At 36.3% G+C, this 17,470-nt stretch overlaps 1 protein-coding gene across 2 annotated transcripts in view; it reads right to left on the reverse strand.

Annotated features, from left to right (window-relative positions):
• abhd17b (abhydrolase domain containing 17B, depalmitoylase) overlaps window positions 1-17,430 on the reverse strand; it is a 45,530-nt gene extending 28,100 nt beyond the window's left edge. The window contains exons 1-2 of one of the 2 annotated variants that reach the window (XM_028802339.2): window positions 17,318-17,430; window positions 10,743-11,217 (exon numbers count right to left, since the gene is read on the reverse strand). In XM_028802339.2, coding sequence (XP_028658172.1) covers window positions 10,743-11,209 — 467 coding nt within the window. In that variant the 5' untranslated portion in view covers window positions 11,210-11,217; window positions 17,318-17,430. Of the gene's footprint in view, window positions 1-10,742; window positions 11,218-17,308 lie in introns of both variants that reach the window. The other variant, XM_028802340.2, reaches the window with a different exon arrangement.
• Between the last annotated feature and the right edge of the window lie 40 nt (window positions 17,431-17,470).

The raw sequence follows: 17,470 nt of genomic DNA on the forward strand, positions 1-17,470 counted from the left end.
GACAGCATATACTTGGTATTATTATTACCAGATTCAGTGCTGAAGAACCAAGCCGATTACCTGTTGTTGTTCATCTGAAATCCAGCTGCAATTTCAGTTTAAAGGTGACTGTTTGCTTTGTGATGCACATACATGCAAAGAGAATAAATATGTGTTTTAATATCAAGTTTCAAAGTCTTTAATTAAAGCCTATATGTAAGGCTTTAATGTGTGGACTTTTTGTTTTTTTATATAATCACTGTGTGCAAACACATGAAAGAGTTTGGATTCAGATAAAGCACTATCAGCTGTGATGCACTTCAGATCAAGCAAAGAAAGACTGCTTGTACTCTGCATGTAAGGAGAGACCAAGGGAGTGGCAATCCTGAAAGGATTAGTGAAGATGCCAGAAATTATTATAAGGTGTGAGCTGAAGAATGAAGAGTGTAAGAAAGCACGGCTTCTGCACTTTTTCAACAGACAGAATGGAGTTTTCTTCTGTCCAGTAATGTCTGCGTGGATTTTCATGCAGGATCTCCAATGTTCCTGCCGAGCACTAAAGATGTCTACAGTATATTTGGTTAAACAGATATTCCATACTGGACCCTGTGCGAATGTGAATTTGCTTGTGTGTGTGTGTGTGTGTGTGTGTGTGTGTGTGTGTGAGAGAGAGTAGGCACTGTGATAGACTTCTGCCTAGGGCTGGAGAGTTTAAGCCGACACAACTTTGCATTTCATTAATAATGTTTGAGAATGTTTGTTACATTTCACATAGCTACAGATAGATAAAAGGGGAAAGACATAAAATGTAAGGGCCTTTGATCCATTAAAGATTTGGACACACATACTCAAGTTTTTTTTTTTTTTGTTTGTTTCATTTTTACTATTATCTACATTTTAGAAGAGTAAAGTCATCAAAACTATGAAAAAATGCATATGGAATCATGTAGTAGCCATAAAAAAAGTGTTAAATTCTTTTAAAATCTTCAAAGTAATCATCATCCTTTTCTTGATGACATCTTAGTACACTTTTGGCATTCTCTCAGCGATCTGGAATTCTTTTCCAACCGTCTTGAAAGAGTTCCTACATATGCTGAGCACTTGTTGGCTGCTATTCCTTTATTCTCTTTTCCAACTCACTCAAAGCCAGTTTTTGGTCACTGAACTGTTGAATAACAAAAGGAAGCCCAACTAAATGCAAACCGTAAGAATTGGAGTCCCACTGTAAATTGCTGTGTAGTCATGATGGTTAAGTGTAGCTTTAATTCGGAATAAAATGTTGACAGTGTCACCAGTAAAGCATTCCCAAACAATCAAACTTTACCTCACACATTAGTTCACTTTCTCTGCATCTCATGAAGACAGAGTGCATAGAATGAACATTATATTTGCACTCAAAGCAAAGGACAAGCTTTCCCTGGTCTGATGTCTATAGCACATGTTTCTTGGAACAAGCAGGTTTTGATTGTCTCCTTCAGCAGGTTGATTTGTGTAAACCAGGCATTCAAGGTAGACTTGCTGCACTCTCCACTGAATAGATGATGATGACAATGCCATGTGCCAGCTGCTTGAAATAGGTGAAGCATTATCTGGGCTGTAATAAGCAGTGTTATGAACTGGAAATTTGAAAGTGGTGAATAGTGATTCTAAAAAAACTTGTTCTCTGTGGCAGAGGTAACTCTTGGTCTGGCTTACTCCAGAGGCAGCCAGGAGCGCCAGTTTCATCATAGTGCTCAATGTCTTTTGCAGCTGCACTTAAGCTAACTCACTTCGCTGAAATTTTCCTGAATATTTGACCTTAATTTGTTTTTGTTTTTTTGTTAAGAACTTCTTGTTAAGTTCTGAAGTTCCTGTCATATTTAAGGACTAATGACCTACCAAAATAGAGCTACTTACAGTAGCAGTATCTTGATACATCAACAACTGGCTCAAATGCACTACCGAGGAAAGAAACTCCATAAATTATTTTTAATAACTATACACATAGTAATTATGATATGATGACTGTTTTTCATTTATTCCATTAAATGTCACTATAATTCAAAATGAAAACTACATTTTCATACATATGCATTAGTCTCCCCGCCAACAGCAGTCTTAGAAAAATATTTTAAGTATTTAATATACAGCTTTAGATCTAAATAAAATGTATTATAAATGTATTTAAGATTATGAAAAACATATATTCAAGCAAGTCTTCTCAAATGTTTGAATGACACATTGTGTATATTACATATAAAAAAAAGTTTAGGTTCCCTTCATCCATTTGAATGTTACAAGTACATGCAAAAAAAAAAAAAAAAAACAAAACACTGCCATTCAATGAACTCCTGGCACATTGCAAGCAAGCACTAAAAATGTACCTAAGCATTTCTGACTGATCTTAATCTGCAGTCATCCGCCTAGAGATTCAACCAGTTTGCAGGTTACCAAGTGAAATCAAAAAACATCTACCTTTTCCAAAAAGGGCAGCGAGTTAGAAATGAGAAATGACTCAATCCTGTCTTCAAAAGGATTTATCACAGTGATTTTCAAAACCATATAGAAGTTAACAGTCACTGCTGATAACAAGAGATGGTTTTGTTTGAACACACTTGCATGCAAGCAAATGTTTAACATTCTACACATCACAAGAATTACACATTATAAATCCATTTTTGATTGTAACTTCAAGAGAAAATGTTCGCAGTAAACTGAAGTACACTTTAGTGTTGATTCTAACCCATCTTGCTCATTAAAACACAGGAAAAATGCTACCATCAACAACAAATCTTATTAACAACAGTCTCTTAAGGTTGTAACTTGGAACTAGACATAATTTGTTTGCATTTGTTCCAATTTGAAAATTAATATCATGTACCATCTGCTTTACAATAAAGAACAGTTATTTTTTCCAAAGTAGACAGCTTTTTTTTATTTTCATTTTACTACATCAAGGATACAATAGCAAACTTTCCAGCAAATACTAGTTTCCAATATGTGAAGTTCTTTTAAAGTACAGATGTGTTTAATTCTTTTTTGACTCATGAAAACTGAGAAACAATGCCCAGTGACGTCTAGAGTGCTGTCAATTACACATTTATGTAATTAAAGATAGCTGCAGATCAGATTTTCACTAGTCAAAATGTAAAGAGTCAGAATTAAAAATATCTAAGTGTAACAACCTAAAATAAAACTAACTACTAAAAACAGACAATATCTGCAACATACTGTAGCTAGCTCAAATTGGACTTCAAATTTTGAGGTATCTGAAAATTACATTTCATTAAACATTGAAAGAAAGGCATTAAATATTAAATTCAGCTTGCCAAACTATTTATATTATATACGCTGTTCAAAATTTTAGAGTTACCCAGAAATGTTTGTGTTTATAATACCTTTTACTAATATATTACTAATATTTTATTAATGGTAATTCCTCCTAGCTCACCCTTAATCAATCATTTTTAAATGCGCTTTATTTTGAGCAACATTTGCAATTCTGCTAGCACAGCTGTAGTTCTAGGGTGTTGTACCGTGTTAGCCATTATGGATGTAGTGAGAAGTCAAGAAAAATGACACCTTTTATTGGCTAACTAAAAAGATTACAATATGCAAGCTTTTGAGGCAACTCAGGCCCCTTCTTCAGGCAACACAGCTGAAATCAGTTACTCAACTGGCTTCCCTTGGGATGCAAGATACTGACATTCCTAAGGTTCAAAACCAAACGGGTCTCAAGAAACAGATCACTCTATTGTTGATCTGTAAAGTGAAGGTTATTCCATACAATTGATTGCCAAGAAAATTTGCCAAAAAAATGTATCATTCCTGCAAAAGTGGTCCACTACTGTCGAGAGAAGGGGACAAACTGGATCTCATATGGATAGTAACAGAAGGCCCAGATGAACAATTACACACGAGGATGAGCACAATCTGTAGTGTGAGAAACAGGCCCCTTACATGTCCTCAGTTGGCTACTTCTATAAACCGTGCATGCCAGTGTACATTGATTGTAGAATGTCAAAGAGTTTCAGTAATTAATTTACTGTCATTTGTTTAAAGTTTTTAATCCTCACTTTTCTAGGTAAGAAAAGTTAGTGTTTTGGTAATTATTATAGATTATTACAGAAGCATACACATTACATGCTTTGCCATATATACAGAAAATGGCTGCTTTCAGCACTACCCCCACATATATTCATATATACATGCCCACACACACTGTACATTTGTTTTACACTGCAATGTCATGACAGCTGTGCCAGAAGACAGAAGCGCCCACTCACTCAGAAAAAGGTAACCCTGAAATCAACATACCAAAGAGGATTTAGGTAAATGGAAATTCAAAAGTATGCTCATAATTTAGCAATGCATGCTATCATTTCAGCAAACAGACAAAAGCCATTTTGGTAAAAAGCATTTATACTAATCTCAGAAATACAGAACTTGAGATATAAAAATCAGAACAAATCTATTTCCCAAAAGAGTTCACTGCTAATTTCATTAAGGAAGAAGTCGCTGTCTGAGCAGATATGAAGCTACACACTTAATTTCACATTATTTTTCAAAGTAGGCCTGTGACAATTTATTTAATAGAGGTTAAGTGAAAATGGTAAAACTAAGTGCAACTAATGTGCTTTAACTCATGTAGCAAATGAACTGGAAGCTTACTCAAATCTTTATAGATTAAAAGCAAATATGAAGCCACAAAAGCATATTGACTAAAATCTGTTTTTCCATGTTTTAATGTGATGCCAATATCACCATCACTAACTGATCAAAGTAACATAAATGTACTAATTTTCAAAAGGCACAAAAACTAAGGGAAAACCTATACCTTGTATTTTCTGCTTTACATTTTTAAACAAAAATACAGACTAGTTTGTCCTCAAAAATTACAGACAGATTTCATTTTAGTACTTGTTGTTACCTTGTATATACCATATATACTGTATACACCATTTTTCGTACTTTTACACCAAAGTTATTTAGGACTAAGTGGTTACCAGAATATATTTGAGGGTTTTTATAAAAAAAAAAAAAATAAAAATAAAAAAAAGGTACCCACATTATCTTTTTCTTTTAAACAACTAAGGGGTTCCACCCCCTGCTTGCTTTGCTCGCTCACCCCCGGGTTTGGTTTACCGGATATACAATTTAAAGAGATTTGTTATTTTCATGGGAATCATTACATATGCATTATTTTCACTTTTACTTTAAAACTTTTGTAAAAACAATACTTGTCCTTTATTTCCGGCCGCGGGGGTGGTTAAATCTTTCTCGCAGGACGTATAATGCTGCTCGTGTTGTGAAGGGGTGGGGGTGAACACATGCTAAAGAGATGCCATTGCATCATCTGCTGTCTTTCTCCTGCTGCTGCTGGCGAGCTGCGTGTTCTTTTTGTCGTGCTGCACATCGATCATTTAAAAGCCTGTACAGCAGCTGTCCTTTGCCACTTTGTGTCTCTGCCGCTTGCGTTGTAAAGGGGGGGCTGAACGCACGCCAAGGAGTTGCAGTCGGATCATCTGCTGGCTTGTTGCTGCTGGCGAGCTGCGTTTTCTGCTTGTCGCGCTTTGTGTCAATCATTTCAAAGCCTGTACACAGCTGTCCTTTTTGCCACTTCGTGTCTCTGCCGCTCACGTTGTGAAAGGGGGGGGAGGGGCGTAACGCACACTAAGGAGAAGCGGTTGGATCATCTGCTGGCTTCCTGCTGCTGGCAAGCTGCGTGTTCTGCTTGTTGCTTCTCATTGATTTAAGAGCTGGGAGTACATGATGTCTGTTTACCAAAAGCATTCCCACAACTGCTTGGTTAGATGTTCGTGAACTTATTTTAAATGTTGTCTCACTGCCTTGTCTCGCGGGACGTCAAATAATCTTGCGAGAAGATCACGTCTCGTTTCCCTAGTCTCCCTCCCAGGATTTTTTTTTTTTTATAATAGAGAGATTTAAATCAAATGAATTCTCAATACAGTCTCCCTTCTTCATATTACATGTACACCAGCATTCAAAAAGCTTATGAATACCATCAAAAAAATAAAAGCATCTACCTATGGACCTCTTCTAGTCATAATGCAATTTCCTCTATTATTAGCATTATTGCTTCTAGTGTTCCAAGGAATATCTTAGGTGAAATAGCAGAAATTTACTAAACATTTCAGTTTAGTGGCCTGAAATTCTGATACACCAGAAAGACCTAGAATGGTTGCTCAAAAGAGACAAAACCATTACTTTTGACAACACTGAATATGTGGACACTATAGAAAGTTCTCATGTTCAGTGAAGTCACACAAGTTTTACTTTTTACCATGATCCCTGTGGTGTTAGGTCAGAGTCTAAACTTCTTGATTATCATCAATATATAATATAATATAAAATATATACACACACAGTATATACATATACATACATACATACAGTATATACATATATATATTTATATTATACATGTAAATGTATAAACATGCATAGTCTGTCTCGACTTTCTCAGTTATACAAGTAATTTGAAGCAATCCAACAAAAGTTAATTGTGACAAGAACAGTAACAAGATGTATATCTTGCCTGGAGAAGGAGCCCGAGTTGCCTTGAAAGCTTGCATATTGGTTTTCTTTTTAGTTAGCCAATAGTAGGCATCATTTTGCTTGAATTCTCATTTCTTCCTCCTGAAATTCAGCATATTAGTGAAGCAACTTTTCTCTCCTGAACCAATGCTGAGCAGCTGCTAATACACCAGTTTCAGACATAAGCTTCTCTATGGAGCTTACTGGCCTATAGTTACTTGGATCAGCCTGATCACCCTTTTTATACAACGGGATATTTGTTAACCTTCTGTCTTTAGAAATTTCAACAGTGTGCAGAGATTTTTGAAAAATACATGCCAAGGGTTTATATATGTACTGTACTTACTAACTCCCTTAAACAGCACAAACCCATACATCCTGCCTTATGTCAACAGTACGGACTGGTGATGGTACTAAGAAAGTGGAAAATACAGTAGAATACTGATTATCCAAGATAATGCAGTCCAATGCTACCACAGATTGCTTAAAAACCAGGATAAAATGGATGCAGTCATGACGCTGTGCAGATAAGATGGAGGCTTACACAGACACATCCACTGATGTCACAAGGGGATCGCACCGCTCACAGTGGTCAGAGATGGGCAATGCATGCCTAACAGAAGGAGGTCTCCATTTAACTCGCGCTGCAAAATGCTTACTTCTAAGCAAGTGAACACGGGTTTGCAGCTCATCACCATCTCTTCAAACTGAGATGCTTTGAGATGTTAGTCCACATTAATACAATCAGTGATAAGGGTGGGATTTGAACTGTGGACAGGTGGAATGTAGTGGTGACACTATGCAGAAAAGGCAGAGAATGATACAGAGACAGCTGACATCCCCAGGTAAGTGCACCACTCACAGTGGTCAGAGACAGGCTCTGTGTGATTGATAGGTGGAACATACCATTTAACTTACACTACAGAGCACTTGTCCCTGAGCCAGGGAATGTGGTTTAGCAGTTCACCACAGAACTTTGAAATGTATAAACACAAAAGTCCTATGTGAAAGAAACATTAGAGCTTGTGTACATGGTCAATTCTGGGCACATACTGACAACAGCCGAGGGGTGTAGTTAGGGAGGAGTGAGTGAGTTATAACCACATTCTCAGAGTCACCAGCTCCTCGACCAATCGGTCAGTACAGTCATGGTTAAAAGTAAAGTATTTATGCGCTAGATACTGTATTCATGGCAAAGCTTTTATGAATTATAAGAATTACATTTAGAGGTTCACTTCGGATTACGCAGAACCACCATGGTAAATCTAGGCATGGATAATCAGGGTTCTTAGCACACATCAGACCTATTAATACCAGCAGAGTATCATCTGAATGCCATAGGGTATGTATAGATTATTGCTGTCCAGGTGTATTTCTATTTTGTGACCCTCTACCCTTTTTCATATCAATACTTCAAAGTAGGAAACATCTTAAAACTAGTTCCCAAAGGAAAAAAAAAAACCTGCATTCAGTTTACTTTAAAGGCTTGAAGAGACCCAGTCCTCAATCTTATACAGCATGGATTAAATTTGGCAGAATGTGTTTGTGTGTGTCCTGCGGTAGGTTGGCACCCTGCCCAGGATTGTTTCCTGCCTTGTGCCCTGTGTTGGCTGGGATTGGCTCCAGCAGACCCCCGTGACCCTGTGTTCGGATTCAGCGGGTTGGAAAATGGATGGATGGATGAATGGAAGGTTATATCATATCAGTGCAAGGCAGATTATTCAGTATTTCTTTGCAAATTGTGTGATGGCATTAAGTCAGCATGATCTACCTTGCTTAATACAGGAACTGAAGAATTTGATCTTTTCTCAAGGCAAAAAGGGATCCTACCTGGCACTACATAGGCAAACCTAATCATGTATTTATATACTTAGTGACCACAAGTTCACAAGTATTTTCATTTCCTAGACTGATTTAAGTATTGGTGAGCAAAATGAAACAAAGTAAAAGATAAGCTATATCAGGTTTTGGTTAAAAATAAAAAAAAATAAATCTATATTTTTAGCAAAATCACATTCCCCTTTAAGTATGTTCAAACCGCTTGTCATTTGTGATGCAAGTTTTTTTTTTTTATCTGGAAACAGGAAAATGCTGCAGCAGTTTCTAAAGTCAATTAAGATACCAGTAGAAGTGCATGGAGGAGGGCAAAGCAAAGCTGCATTGCACGGCCTACTTCAACTCCTCATGTGCACAAAGAAGCATGTGCTCAACAAAGAATACCGTATATACAATATATCAACTGCTGTCAAAAGCTTAATACAGTAATCCATTGTACACTGGAAAATATTTATGCCTGAAATATAAACACTGCCCTCAAGCAATTACGACAGTGTTCATAAAAAAAAAACCAAAAAAAAAAAAAAACGCCCAAACAAATGTCTGAAATGCAAAGGAATAGACAGAAAATGGATTCAAATACAACCAAAAGAAATATCTTATTAATTTCCTATTTTCAATTATATACTTTTCTCCAAAGAAATGATGGAATAAGCACCAACTATCTGCGGCCCTGAACAAGATTAAATGGGACTGAAAATGGATGGATGGATTCTATGTTAAAAAGTACCTTAAAGTTAAAGATTATCTGCCTAGCATACTGTTCACAGCTAAATGCATAAACCTGTAGATTTAATATGGAGTGCATTGACAAAAATCTGGCTGTAATTTGCTGAAATATGAAAAAAAACTCAACGCTGTGTCAGATATCAGACTAAGACCAAATGGAAATCTCCAAAACAGCAGCAATACTATGATCTGGTTCCTAAATGGATAGTCTTCATATTTTGGTTGTAAATTGGTATGCTGCCCAAGGGGGGGGGGGGGGGGGGTTAAATGGGTGCAAAACCTTCATTACAGTCCCATCTTAAGCAAGGTTGCCTTCCAGAGGTGGGCAGATTCAGTCCTGGAGGGCCGCAGTGTCTGCAGGTTTTTGTTCCAACCCAGTTGCTTAATAAGAAGCACTTATTGCTCAAGTAACACTTCTGCTTTACTTTAGATGTCTCGCTCATTAAGATTTTGAACCCTTATTGCTTATTTTAGTCTTAAATGGCTGTAGTCTTGGTTTTTAATTGCTCCTTATTAGCAATAAGATGCAAATGACAAAAGATACCAGCATTTCTCCATTTAGCTTGTTTCTATTTACACCTGTGTGTATTTATCATGCACTATTGGGTTTAATTAAATACTTGGAAGGAAAGTGAAGAGAAAAAAGTGAAGCACTGAGAATAACTCATCTGTTTTGGACTTCAAATCATTTGGATGATATCCTTAGAAAGGAAAAAAATATCTATGATAGGAGAATGACCTGACATGGCAGAGTTAAAGCACTAGCAAGCCATGAAATAAAAATATTTGACAAGGATTGGTTTTTAATTAAGCAACTGGGTTGGAACAGAAACCTGCAACCACTGTGGCCCTCCAGGACTGAATTTGCCCACCTGTGCCTTAAACTTTTGTATAGACTAAATTTGTCACACTAATAGGAAAGCTTTACATCAATATCCATGACACATGGAATGCAGAAACAGCTTCAAATCACCAATTAGCTGCTCATCCCCAGGTGAGAGATGAAGCTGGGGTCCCTGGTATAGAAGTTAAACTCTGTCGAGGACTTGTTCCTAAATTAAAACAGGAAGAAAAAACTGTGACATCTATCAGAATGCATGTGTAGCTGTGATTCAGTGACCACAGAGTATAGCTATACAGCGGCTATAAAATGCATGGTGAGCTTTCTGGTATCAAAAGACAGCCATTGAATGAATACTGGTTTCTTTCTGACAGCTGACTTATAATATTTAAAAAAAAAAAAAAAAAACCTGACAATTATATTAAAAAAAAAAAACACCACACACACACACACAACACCAAACTGCATAACATACTGTAAAATAGAGAGGTATTCCTTGACAGGAGGAACAGACAAAAAATAAAATAAATTACCCAGTTTTGCAAGCAAAGTTTATCAAACAGAAAAACATGGAGATTTTTTTTTAAAGTCCAACATCTAAAATTCATGATTACCTTATTTACAAAAATACAACTTTACCACCTTTAAATAAATCAGACAGCAATACCAGGAAACCACCACAATAAAAGGAAAATCAAATCTATAGAGAAAAGCATATGAAAGAAGTGATATCCAAGCTACAGAACAAGTCAATTATTTTAGTCAAAGTGCAGCAAGTGAAGGAGTCGGGTTACTCAGACAGGATGAAACGTCTGCTTACCGTGTCCTGAGGGACTGCCAGGCAGCATCAATGTCTGCATAGAGGTTTTTCTCAGATGGTTTTCCAGAACTTGCCCCATATCCAGAGTAGTCATAAGAAAAAACATTGCAGTTAATCCGGGAACCAAGTCCAATATAAAAACTGCTCATCTGTCCTAGGTCAACCGCATTTCCATGAGAGAAGAGCAGGGTAAACTTGGCATTTGGTGAGCAGCGAACAAACATACAAGCTATCCGGTTTCCACGACTGGTCCTGGTCATGAAGCATTCAATTGCTTCTTTTTCCCTGGCAGAGTATTGCCAATCTGCACGTTCTGACAGGTGCAAGGTCCACCGGCTCCCACTTTCATCAGACATCAGCGTATAGGTGGGGTCAGGGGGTAGAAAAGCAAGCTTGGAGGCAATCTTACTCGGGCATGGAGGGCAACAAAACAAGCAACAAAGCTCACTAATCGAAAGGTTATTCATTTTCTCTCCTACAATAGAAAGACAAAGAATCAATGAACAATTAAAAATAATACACACAAACAAAGGAATAAGCTTCAACTTGGACTTACTGTGGAAATTTGTATTGTTAAAACTGCTCTAGAACTGAAAGAATATAAAAATGAAAATGCATATGTTGTTAACTTACACTTTAGATTGTGGATTTTTTAATAACATTAAAATTAAAATAGATGCCATTCTTTTTATTCTATTCAAAACTGTCAAATTTCCAGGAACAATGTCAGAACATATTGTATGGGGGAAGCTAACATGCATTATACATTCAACAGCGGAAAAGCAGATTTTAATGACAGTAATAAATTTGTCAATTTTCTGAAAACCACTTATTCCCAGAATGGGGTAAGCAATTGCAGGGCACACTCACTCATAAAGGGACAATTAAGACTCACCAAGAGTATCCAAGCAACAAATATAGCAAAAATGTACAAAAACTAAAGAGGCAGTAAATGGGCTGGGATATGAAACCAGGCTACCCCTGGAACTGTGAGACGGAAGGGCCAACTACTTTACTGCCACACCATGCAGTAGATTTAGATATTAAAACAAAACTCAACCACTGCAGAACCGTAACTGGCGTAGCCAATTTATTATAACATGCATGAAACAGTAATAAATAGCGTGGTAGATACATTTCCATTACTAACTACAGGAAAAAGACTTATAAAGCTATACAATACAGAACTTGTGCATTTCTGAAGCTTCTGTAAAGTTCTAATTTCCCCTTACGGACTAATAAATTATTTTTCTACTATACATTCTACTATGCCCAGCTGCCCTCTCAAATACCTTTTGGAAAAATCAAAAGTGTGAATTAAATAAGCCTGCATTTTACTAGTAGTTGTCACAAGGACCAGCGTAAATCTTGGCTGCATAATATAAACAGCAAAACAAATTCTCTGGATAGAATGACAAAACAACATTAGTACATGTTCACCAAAGAACCCACTGTCAAGTAAAGCAAGTTCGAAACTTATCTTCGTACTGTGGGAGGAAGCGGAAAAAAAAAGATAAAAAAATCTCGCTTGGGGTATAAAAAACAATCACATACAAAACAGACCACAGGGACCTGATGTAATCTCCAAACAAACACAAGAAAGTAATGCAAAAGCTTTACAAACTTAACTATAGCTCTAACACAAGTTGTATCCTTAGGGCTTCAAGGCTGCTCCTCATATATGCAGGTAAATTAGACTATGGTGGAATACCTACTCTGAAGTACAGGTCCTATACTAAGCAGCATGACAACAAAACCAACTATGTGAAACCATTGCAATTTGGAGCAACTTCTCCCTCAACACCCCTAGCTAATAAAAAATGAGTTGAATATGCAAACGTATAACAGAACAGCTGGAGGAGACTCTGGCTATGTTTCATTCATAGCAATTCAGTATGTCATTTTAAAGACTTTAATATGTAAAAGAAAAGTATACCCACCTTAAATGTATTCAGTAATGGTAAAGTAAAACATGCTCTGTGTTGTCTGTCACACCAAAGATTAGACTTCACGAAGTCTTAAATCTTGATAAATTTAAATGATTGTTGATCTTCCAATATGCAAAGAATTTCAACTGAAAGGGTGTATATACCCCTTGAATAGTTTGTGACTACCTCTCCACTCCCACCATGGATATCTTTATAAGCCAAAGGGAACACCCAAAAACTAATCTAAATATGTGACCTTAAACAAAACAATTACTCTTTGAACAGTTTAATTGTAGGCAACTGTTATGTACTGTCCATGTTAAGCATGTTAATATTGTGGACATTGCACAGTATAAAGATACGATATAAAATGATCTTTATTAAAAGAAACTCAAGATAGAATCTTTAATATAATAAATGTTGCTTTAATCTTACATTCATAAAGAAAAGCATGAAATAAAAACCTATGATCAAATTAATAAAAAGTTTTTATTTATAAAGTTCATTAGCAATTTCTCACAAAAAAAACATTAAAATTAATTGTTGAGTAACAAGAGGTAGTCATTTCAAGTTGCTTTACCAATGCTATGTTTCATTATTGATACAATGAGCAAACCAGCACTAGGAGGTCTTCTTTCATGTCTGATGAACATCTTGTTTCTTCTGCTATAGATAAAAATGTGCATCACAAGATGAATCTCTGAGTTTCAGTAACTGTGTACAGCAGTGTTTTTTTTCCCCAAAATGGTATACTCTTCCATTAAAAAGAAACATAAGATTTTTCTTTTTAATAAGAGCACTGAACACACTGCACATGATTTTTTCTTTTTTTAATAAGAGCACTGAACACACTGCACATGATTAAGTATGCTACGATTAAAATGTAATCATACGACAGTAATGGATACATATATAGGGGTGTTTCAGGGAAGTCCAGCACCACTAAGTTGTTGTTGCATACAAGGATAGGCACAGGGTTAAGAGCAAAAGCAAACAGAAGACAACGTCAACAGTCCTGGCATGCACACAATACATAAGCAATAGGTACAAGCTTTGCCAGATGTGGGACACAGTGTAGGTACTGATCTCAGGATATTTTGCAGGATAGATATACCTAAGAAACTTCAGTGCCACCTGCCAGGTGTATCATGTTCTTTGGATCCATGCTTGCAATCTGAAAGCCAGGCCAAGATGGCACTCTGTGAAACATTCCAGGTTGCTTCCAAATGACCACTCCTGAGCTCCAACCCAAGGTTCATATATCAAGCAGCTACAAAATTTATCTATCAACTGGGAAAGAAACGTTCTGTATTTTATCACACTCTTGTATACTCTGTCTTTTTGTTTTTTGGAATCAATGTCATAGTGACACTCGTACTTCACTTCTATGTCGCTCAAGGGCAGAAAATAAGCACACATTATAGGAAAAAAACCTAACATATCCACAAGCTCTAAAGCTATAAATAATGGTAATCCTACATAATTACACTAACTCCAGCAAACAGGCACAGTAAAATGAAACATAGCGTAACAGAAAACAGGAAGAATAGTACAACTCCAGAGATGAAAAAAAATAAAATAAAAATAACATTAAAAAAATTCAGCTCATGCCAACTAAACCATATGCCCAAAAGTTTCCCTTTTCTTAAAGTTATCTTTGCTTACATGGTACCATAATAAGAAATGTATTAATTTAACTGCCAACATCATTATTTAGCAATATTGCACAGGGACTTTCAATTAAGAATTCAATTACAGCATATTTTTGTATCATGATACTTCACAAAATTGAGCAAAATTTCCTTAAAGGAAATAACTGGCATGCTTCTAAAGATCAAAATACAATGTCCGAAAACTGTTTCAAAAATTCAAAGTTAATATAAATGAAAGGCCACTCAGGCATAAAAACTATGCATAATAATGAAAAAGGAATTCGGTCACATTTGCAATTCAATTAAATGAATACATTACACAGTTTTTTAAGCACGTGACCAAACAAATTAGAATCAAGAAACCTACAGAGAGATTATATAACAAACCACACTGACTAGAATATCTCAAATATGGCAATGACAGACAAAATAATTGTATACATGTAGAATCTGAGCTTGGGTTTTTTTCCCTTGTCCATTATTCCCGATTATCTTTAGAGGGCTAAATGAAAGCATTTTTCAAGGAAAGTTTATGTTGACACAAAACTGGCCAGGCATGACAGTGTGCATGAATGAGCCCCATATGAGAGTAAGTTTGTTTCTACCTTGCACACAATGTTACTGGGAAAGGCTCCAACCCTCTGCAACTCTAAAATTAAATCAAATGGGCACATTGAACTAGCAGAGAGAGACACTCATCTAATGATATTTCTGGCAGGTCTACCAAAATGAAGCTCTAAACAAGTACAATTCACTTGCTCATTGGGTTAATAATGTCACAGAGTAAAGTTAGTACTTTGTTGGATTTTGCTCTTGGTCTCTTGTGTCTTTGACATAAAAATTCAAAATCACAACCCATTTTCACATATACAGTATGTAGGAAAAACCAAACTTCTGTTAATGCTTTGCAAAGGTCAATGTGGTGCTAAATCAAGATGGCTAGTTTATACTCGCTGCTGTAAAGCTAAGAAGCAAAATATTTTAAGGAATCCATAACATGTATTCACTGAAGAGAAATAGCGCAAAAATAATAACCTAAAAGCTAAAGCTAAAAAAATTCAGATGCGTTTCCTTCCTGATCTATAACAAACATCTCAGGAGTCATGTATTTCTTACATTATTAACTCCTACTTAAAATATATTAGCTTAGGTAATATTTTATTCTGTCTGGAGACACTTGTCTACAAGAGGCCTACTCTCAATACACCAGTGGATGAGACACTCATTTAAAAATTGCTTTGTGTGCCAAAGTATGAGCAAGTGTGCCTGTCAAGACGGGAGTCCGTAGCTCGGAAGTGACTCATTAGGCAATCAAAAGATGCATTATGGCAGAAGCAAACCAAACTGGTGAAAGATAACTAGGCAAAGATGAAAATAGACAGCACTCAGGAACAATGACTTATTTGTACAATATAAAAATCTCAAGAAATGTATCTGCACAGCTGCCCAGCTGTATATAGTTTCACTGTATTAAGTATTATGGTTTTTATGCTTTGACTAGCTAATCACACCGAGACTGCTGACTATTTTTGCAAATGAAAAATGACTACAACTGGCACAGGTTTACTCATACACAGAAAGCCTTTCAATGAGATCATACAAAAACACTACTGGTTAAGATGATTACATAACTGCATCAAGACCCTTTAAATAAAAAAAGATATCATAAAGACATGAAATGCGCATCAATGAAATCTAACATTATATAAAGTCAAAAAATAAAAAAAACAAAAAAAAAACCACTCGTATTCCAAAACATAAAATATGCTAAAGGGGAAAAGGTTAACACATCATTAATATATCAATAAAAATGTACATGTCTTAGCAAAAGAACAGCAACTGGGTCACTCTCTGTGTGAACCAAATACGTTTTCTGGGGGTACTTTTTTCCTTCTTCTACCACATCTCAAGAAACAGAATTTTAGGTAAATGAGTGATTCTAAATTGAACCTACGTGAGCAATTGCCCCAGGAAACAGATTTGTGCCTAATACTTTCGTGGCTGTCCTGACAGCAAATTCTGACTCCGAAATGTAATGGATCTTCAAAAAAATCGATCGACGGGACTTTAGAAAAATATTTTAAGAAATTACACAGGTTGGGATAATATACCATTATATTTAAAATACCCGACAATGGAATATTTTCTGCGCTATCTTTAACACTCAGTTCAAACTTAGAGACGAGTAAGTTACAGGCAACACTCATAGGCAAGATGAAAGATGGGATACCACAACGTCTTTAATGATCAAATTCGTACACAGCTTGGGAGATTGAGACGTCATTCGTTTACTCTCAATAAAATGTATGTTCAAAAAAATGGGACTCATAACTCGGCTCATTTAACAAGAACTCATTGAGCGAGTTTAGTCAGCAAAACAATGCATGAGTCAGACAGACTACACCTTGCAAAAGGATGTGGATGGACTAAAAGGACACACCACAGTCGCGGAAATACAGCACTGATTCATAGAGAGAGGAGACAAAAATGGAAGCGCAACACAGCAGAAATAGCACTAGTGTCTCGCGCTACAAATTAAAATAAAACCTAAACATAAAAGGTCAACCAGTATCTTTTAAACATTTCATCGAAAATCAATCTTGATCAGTTGAGTTTTTTCTCCCCACTTTTCCTTTTTGGATAGATGCAGTGTTACAAGTACGACTCGTATTTATCTACATGGAGTCACAAGCTCATATAATATGCACCAGAAAACCAGCCTTTCCGATCTAAGTCTCGATAAACATACAGTTAAAAACCAACATAAACCATTTCAATAAATGCCGAAAAAATGCGGCGTTTCAGTGCCCTTACCGCTGACTACAATTAAAACTGCAGCTGACTAACATAAACCCAACAGCAATCGGCTGGGCCACACTTAGATAAGCACATCTCGATACCATGTACATGAAGATTGTTGCTTGCCTATAATAGCCACATATTTACAAGCACTATTAGAATGTAACCAAAGAACATTTTCTACAACCTTGCTTACCCGGGTCGGTCGCCTTCAACCTGCTGTAGACAATAACCTCCCTCTTAATGATAACTACCTTCTGTTTTCATGGATGCAGACGGGGCAGGATTCGTGGCCAATAGGAAGACCAAAAAGAGAACAAGCGACCAATGAAAATTACAGAGAAAGTGT

This window comes from Erpetoichthys calabaricus, chromosome 5 (genome assembly GCF_900747795.2).
Source record: "Erpetoichthys calabaricus chromosome 5, fErpCal1.3, whole genome shotgun sequence".
NCBI classification, from domain to species: Eukaryota; Metazoa; Chordata; class Cladistia; order Polypteriformes; family Polypteridae; genus Erpetoichthys; species Erpetoichthys calabaricus.